Consider the following 7,785-nt stretch of genomic DNA (forward strand, 5'->3'; position numbering starts at 1 on the left):
AGGACCAGTGAGCAATAAAGAATGGACAGTTACTAGTCCTGCGGGAGACTTGAAAGTTAAATTGTCTAAAAGACCACGACAATAAGGACGGACATTAAGGGTCCTGGAGTTTGATGGACGGAAGTAATCAAAATAGAACTTTTAAAATCAAATATCTGTTTAATGTACTTAAGTATGATGAGCAAGGGAACTTTTATAACAAAGATGTAAGTATAATATGTACTGATATTAGTTGTGGAGGAAATTGTTATCCCTTTGTTTGTTTTATTTGCTTAGTTTGCAAAGAAAAGTGGTGGACCCATTGCAGGAACGGACATCCCCCTCGAGGGGTGTGCCGATCGTGTTGGACACTCCAAAGAGACATAACCGATTGGGTACTAACTCAAAGAGTGAAAGTAGGAAATCTAGAAAAAGGGTCAGCTGAGTGGTGGAATATATTTGCAAAAGGGGTAAATCCGGACCTGTACTGCTATCACCCAAATGAGCCCCGACCCTTTGTGGCCCGGCTAATAGCAGGACTGTGTCGCCGAAAAGTGGCACCAGTAAGCTGCAGGGCCCCGGAGGTGAAAAACCGTAACTGGCAATCATATAGACTGAGGCTCACTCAAACAGAGAGAAAGTTTCCTCCTGAAGAATATTCCTGCTGCCGAGAAGATGGTTCACCTCGTGGCTCGAAGCAACCGAGTCGACGGGCGAGGCAGAGGAGTAATGGACAGTGGAGGAAATTCTCCTGTTGTCAATGGGATCTCGATGTTATGGTCCAGGAGATGCCTCAAGAATGGGAATAAATTCTTTAGAAAATGGGATCTCCATTACTGGAATGGGAAAGCCACGGGCTTGTTGTTAACTTGGATATTGTCCTGGAATTTATTGGAAGTTTACGGAAATGATGAAGTTACACATGAACCCTTTAAGTGGTCTCTAATTAGGGAAGAAGAACAGAAAGTAGTTCAATCGGTAATCACTTCAGGGGTGCCCACCTTCAAATGCCGGTTCCTTGAGTTAATCTTGATAGATCAGCCAAGACGACCAGTTTATATGTGCCCAGCTTCGAATCCTGGGAAAGGATATTGTAATTACCCCGGGGAATTCTACTGCGGATATTGGGGTTGTGAGACCGTGGCATTAGGATTCACGCCCGGAGGAGGCCCAGATCCATATATTTCTGTACAGTGGGGAATTCAACCCTGCACAGTCACTGATTTTGGGAGTATAGATGGAGACTGGGGAGACTGGGGAGAAGCAGGTACTTGTGATGGGTTAGAAATTACAGTGAAATCTCAAACACTAGCAGATCTCGGTTGGTTCGTTGGGAAGACATGGGGAATAAGACTGTGGGAACCTGGAAAAGATCGAGGGGGACACTTTCTTATAAAGAAGGAGAGAATTCCTCATGATTTACCAAAAGCAATAGGACCCAATGAAGCTTTAAGAGAAACCGAAAGAAAAGCCAAGAAGGAGAGACCTGCATTTAATCACAATACCCGCTATAACATATCTAAAAAAGAGATTATGATGCTACCTACAGAACATTCACCCCCTGGAGTATATGACACTTTCTGGAAGATTATGCAGGCAAGCTTCAATGTTTTAAATCAAACCCATCCTGAATTAACTAGAGAATGCTGGTTATGCTATGACATTCGTCCTCCATTTTATGAAGCAATAGGGTCAGTAGCTAATGTGAGAAGGAAGAATGGAATTAACCCTAGGGAATGTGCATGGAATCGGGAAAGAGGGACCCCAGGGATTACAATAACTCAGGTCACTGGACAGGGGCTCTGTATAGGAATTGTGCCCCCAGAGCAAAAATACCTATGTAATAGAACTATAAAACTACCGGAGAAGAGGGTTGTCAACTGGCTGGTGCCGGCTCATAATAATAAGTGGATATGCTCCAAGCTGGGGTTAACACCGTGCTTATCCACCACAGAATTCAATGAAAAATATGAGTATTGTATACAAATAATTATTGTCCCTCGAATTATATATCATCCCAAAGAGTATGTAATAGACCATCACGAAACAGAAAAACATCATTTAGTAAAGAGAGAACCATTCACAGCACTCACGATTGCAGTATTGCTAACGGTAGGAGGAGTTGGAGCAGGGACAGGTATAACCTCTTTAGTATCCCAAAGAGCTGGACTAACAACCTTGAGACGGTCCGTAGATGAAGATCTGCTAAAGATAGAGAGAGCCATTGATGCCCTTACTAAATCAGTACGGTCTTTATCTGAAGTAGTCCTACAAAATAGGAGAGGATTAGACCTTCTGTTAATACAACAGGGAGGACTATGTGTAGCCTTGAAGGAAGAATGTTGTACATATGTGGACTCAACGGGAGTAGCGGTAGACACCATGGCTGAGCTTAGGAAGCAACTTGAACAAAGAGAGCGTGAAAGAGAATCTCACCAGAGTTGGTATCACAATTGGTTCAATCATTCTCCTTGGCTTACCACCCTCTTGTCAACAATAGCTGGGCCAGTCATCTTACTTATCTTAGTACTAACCTTTGGTCCCTGTATTTTCAATAAAATTATAGCAATTGTTAAGGAGGGACTAGAAGCGGCTCATCTAATGCTAATACGAGCAAGGTACGAACCCATCAACCTAGGCCCAGATGAGGAAGAATTAGAATAGAGCAGACAAGAACTAAAAAGGTTTAATGAACAAAACAAAGAATTGTCATAGATAAAAAGGGGGGACTGTAATAAAATATGTTTGTTCATTAAAGTATGTTGCTTGTTAAGTAGGATGTGTTTACTATAATGGAAATGTTTTCCGTTAAAGTCTGTTTGTTCAATGTTTGTGGTTAGCTTTTTTTTGTAAAGGTTACGGCTCGCACCTGTTTGTGGTTAGCTTTTTGTAGAGGTTAATACGTTTGTATGAGTGGTACTCTCCTGAGTGGTACTTTCCAGAAACCAAGAGAAACAGAAGATGCCCCGGCAACAACTTTAAAGCATGCGCAGAGTACTCCGGAAAATTGCAATGATAGGTCCGTGAGCGGCTTAAAAGGACCGACCGGAACCCCAGTCGGCGCGGCAGTTGGAAGGACGGAGTTCCCCTGTCGCCCAGCGCTGCATTTGCCTCTTTGTTTTACTTGTTTCAATTAAAAAAATTTTTGATTGGCTTTCTCAACTATTGTTAATTAATAAATAAAATTTATAACAGCAGTGAGAGCCCAAATATCCCCCTCTCTGTGACACCAGAGCAGGGAGAGGCCTAATTTCCTCCTCTCTGTGACACCACAGCAATGTCAGAGCCAGTGTAACCCTCCCTGTGACATCATAGCAGTGTGAGCTCCAAAGTGCTCCTCTCTGTGACACCACAGCAATGACAGGCCCAAATTTCCTCTTCTCCGTCCCACCACAACAGCACTGACAGCACCTATTTCTTCATCTCTTCCACCACAGAAGTGAGAGCCCCAAAGTTCCACTCGCTAGGACAGCAGTGCAGCCACAGCCCAAAATTGCCCCTCTCTGTGAAACGACAGCAATTTTAGGCCCAGGATTACCCTGTTGGAGACACCATAGCAGTTAGAGCCCATCTTTACCCCTCTCTGGGACACCAGAGCAGTGAGGGCCCAAATTTCCTCTTCTCTGGGACACCACAGCAATGTCAGGGCCACTGTTTCCCTACCTGTGACATCATAGCAAGTTTGAGCTCCAAATTTTGCTCCTCCCCATGACAGCACAGCAATGACAGGCCCAGTGTTTGCCTCTCTGAGACACCACAGCAGTGACAGCTCCAATATTCCCATCTCCGTGACAAAAGAGCAGGGACAGCCAAAAAGTTGCCCTCTCTGTGAAACCAGAGAGGTGACAGCCAAAATTGCCTCCTCTCTGTGAAACCACACCAATGTCAGGCCCAGTGTTCCACTCTCTGACACCACAGCAGCGACAACACCGCTGTTTCTCTCTCTGTGACACCACAGCAGTGAGAGCCCCAAAGTTCCGCTCTCGGTGACAGCAGTGCACTCCGAGTCCCAGTATTCCCCTGTCTGTAACATCACAGCTCTAACTACCTCCATTTCACTCTCTCGCTGAAGCAACAGCAGTGACAGCCCGACTCTTCCCCTCTCTGTGAAATCACAGTAATGACAGCCCCAAATTGCTTCCTCTCTGTTACACCACAGCAATGTCAGGCCCAGAGTTCCACTGTCTAGGACACCATAGAAGTGTGAGCTCCAATTGAATCCTCTCTGGGACACCACAACAATGAGAGCCCCAGTGTTACGCCCTCACTGATACAACAGCAGTGAGAGCCCAAATATCCCCCTCTCTGTGACACCAGAGCAGGGAGAGGCCTAATTTCCTCCTCTCTGTGACACCACAGCAATGTCAGAGCCAGTGTTACCCTATCTGTGACATCATAGCAGTGTGAGCTCCAAAGTGCTCCTCTCTGTGACACCACAGCAATGACAGGCCCAAATTTCCTCTTCTCCGTCACACCACAACAGCACTGACAGCACCTATTTCTTCATCTCTTCCACCACAGAAGTGAGAGCCCCAAAGTTCCACTCGTTGTGACCGCAGTGCAGTCACACACCAAATTTCCTCCTGTCTCTGACTCCACGCCAGTGACAGCCCCACTCTTCCATTCCGGGTGACACCAGGGCAGTGACATGCCCAATTTCCTCCTCTCCGTGACTCCAGAGCAGGGAGAGCTCCAGTGTTCCACTCTCTGTGTCAACATAGCAGTGACAGCTCCAATGTTCCCGTCTCTGGGACACCATAGCAGTGTGAGCCCCAAAGTTCCACTCGCTGGGACAGCAGTGCAGCCACAGCCCAAAATTGCTCCTGTCTGTGAAACGACAGCAATTTTAGGCCCAGGATTACCCTGTTGGAGACACCATAGCAGTTAGAGCCCATCTTTACCCCTCTCTGGGACACCAGAGCAGTGAGGGCCCAAATTTCCTCTTCTCTGGGACACCACAGCAATGTCAGAGCCACTCTTACCCTACCTGTGACATCATAGCAAGTTTGAGCTCCAAATTTTGCTCCTCTCCATGACAGCACAGCAATGACAGGCCCAGTGTTTGCCTCTCTGAGACACCACAGCAGTGACAGCTCCAATATTCCCATCTCCGTGACAAAAGAGCAGGGACAGCCAAAAAGTTGCCCTCTCTGTGAAACCAGAGAGGTGACAGCCAAAATTGCCTCCTCTCTGTGAAACCACACCAATGTCAGGCCCAGTGTTCCACTCTCTGACACCACAGCAGCGACAACACCGCTGTTTCTCTCTCTGTGACACCACAGCAGTGAGAGCCCCAAAGTTCCGCTCTCGGTGACAGCAGTGCACTCCGAGTCCCAGTATTCCCCTGTCTGTAACATCACAGCTCTAACTACCTCCATTTCATTCTCTCGCTGAAGCAACAGCAGTGACAGCCCGACTCTTCCCCTCTCTGTGAAATCACAGTAATGACAGCGCCAAATTGCCTCCTCTCTGTTACACCACAGCAATGTCAGGCCCAGAGTTCTACTGTCTAGGACACCATAGAAGTGTGAGCTCCAATTGAATCCTCTCTGGGACACCACAACAATGAGAGCCCCAGTGTTACGCCCTCACTGATACAACAGCAGTGAGAGCCCAAATTTCCCCCTCTCTGTGACACCAGAGCAGGGAGAGGCCTAATTTCCTCCTGTCTGTGACACCACAGCAATGTCAGAGCCAGAGTAACCCTCCATGTGATATCACAGCAGTGTGAGCTCCAAGTGCTCTTCTCTGTGACACCACAGCAATGACAGGCCCAAATTTCCTCTTCTCCATCACACCACAACAGCACTGACAGCACCTATTTCTTCATCTCTTCCACCACAGAAGTGAGAGCCCCAAAGTTCCACTCGCTGGGATAGCAGTGCAGCCACAGCCCAAAATTGCTCCTCTCTGTGAAACGACAGCAATTTTAGGCCCAGGATTACCCTGTTGGAGACACCATAGCAGTTAGAGCCCATCTTTACCCCTCTCTGGGACACCAGAGCAGTGAGGGCCCAAATTTCCTCTTCTCTGGGACACCACAGCAATGTCAGAGCCACTCTTACCCTACCTGTGACATCATAGCAAGTTTGAGCTCCAAATTTTGCTCCTCCCCATGACAGCACAGCAATGACAGGCCCAGTGTTTGCCTCTCTGAGACACCACAGCAGTGACAGCTCCAATATTCCCGTCTCCGTGAAACCACAGCAGGGACAGCCAAAAAGTTGCCCTCTCTGTGAAACCAGAGAGGTGAAAGCTAAAATTGCCTCCTCTCTGTGAAACCACAGCAATGTCAGGCCCAGTGTTGCACTCTCTGGCACCACAGCAGCGACAACACCGCTGTTTCTCTCTCTGTGACACCACAGCAGTGAGAGCCCTAAAGTTGCGCTCTCAGTGACAGCAGTGCACTCCAAGTCCCAGTATTCCCCTGTCTGTAACATCACAGCTCTAACTACCTCCATTTCACTCTCTCGCTGAAACCACAGCAGTGACAGCCCGACTCTTCCCCTCTCTGTCAAATCACAGTAATGACAGCCCCAAATTGCTTCCTCTCTGTTACACCACAGCAATGTCAGGCCCAGAGTTCCACTGTCTAGGACACCATAGAAGTGTGAGCTCCAATTTAATCCTCTCTGGGACACCACAACAATGACAGCCCCAGTATTACGCCCTCACTGATACAACAGCAGTGAGAGCCCAAATATCCCCCTCTCTGTGACACCAGAGCAGTGACAGCTCCAATATTCCCGTCTCCGTGACACCAGAGCAGGGACAGCCAAAAAGTGCTCCTCTCTGTGGAACCAGAGAGGTGACAGCCAAAATTGCCTCCTCTCTGTGAAACCACACCAATGTCAGGCCCAGTGTTCCTCTCTCTGACACCACAGCAGCGACAACACCGCTGTTTCTCTCTCTGTGACGCCACAGCAGTGAGAGCCCCAAAGTTCCGCTCTCGGTGACAGCAGTGCACTCCGAGTCCCAGTATTCCCCTGACTGTAACATCACAGCTCTAACTACCTCCATTTCACTCTCTCGCTGAAACACCAGCAGTGACAGCCTGACTCTTCCCCTCTCTGTCAAATCACAGTAATGACAGCCCCAAATTGCCTCCTCTCTGTCACACCACAGCAATGTCAGGCCCAGAGTTCCACTGTCTAGGACACCATAGAAGTGTGAGCTCCAATTGAATCCTCTCTGAGACACCACAACAATGACAGCCCCAGTGTTACGCCCTCACTGATACAACAGCAGTGAGAGCCCAAATATCCCCCTCTCTGTGACACCAGAGCACGGAGAGGCCTAATTTTTTCTTCTCTGTGACACCACAGCAATGTCAGAGCTAGTGTTACCCTCCCTGTGACATCATAGCAGTGTGAGCTCCAAAGTGCTCCTCTCTGTGACACCACAGCAATGACAGGCCCAAATTTCCTCTTCTCCATCACACCACAACAGCACTGACAGCACCTATTTCTTCATCTCTTCCACCACAGAAGTGGGAGCCCCAAAGTTCCACTCACTGTGACCGCAGTGCAGTCACACACCAAATTTCCTCCTGTCTCTGACTCCACGCCAGTGACAGCCCCACTCTTCCATTCCCTGTGACACCAGGGCAGTGACATGCCCAATTTCCTCCTCTCCGTGACTCCAGAGCAATGAGAGCTCCAGTGTTCCTCTCTCTGTGTCAACATAGCAGTGACAGCTCCAATGTTCCCGTCTCTGGGACACCATAGCAGTGTGAGCCCCAAAGTTCCACTCGCTGGGATAGCAGTGCAGCCACAGCCCAAAATTGCTCCTCTCTGTGAAACGACA

The 7,785-nt window shown here is 48.2% G+C and overlaps 1 protein-coding gene across 1 annotated transcript; it reads left to right on the forward strand.

The window, feature by feature from the left end:
* The first annotated feature begins 654 nt into the window (after positions 1-654).
* On the forward strand, positions 655-1,669 carry LOC147649441 (uncharacterized). The gene is made up of 2 exons (XM_086861560.1): positions 655-1,575; positions 1,664-1,669. Exons 1-2 carry the CDS (start codon positions 655-657, stop codon positions 1,667-1,669), a joined length of 927 nt encoding a protein of 308 aa, XP_086717686.1.
* Positions 1,670-7,785: the final 6,116 nt, after the last annotated feature.

Source organism: Cyanistes caeruleus, chromosome 24 (genome assembly GCF_971803275.1).
Source record: "Cyanistes caeruleus chromosome 24, bCyaCae1.hap1.1, whole genome shotgun sequence".
Lineage (NCBI taxonomy): Eukaryota > Metazoa > Chordata > Aves > Passeriformes > Paridae > Cyanistes > Cyanistes caeruleus.

Coding starts and splice junctions, on each gene's coding strand:
- LOC147649441 (XM_086861560.1), top strand. CDS start 655: ATGGTTCACCTCGTGGCTCGAAGCAACCGAGTCGACGGGCGAGGCAGA.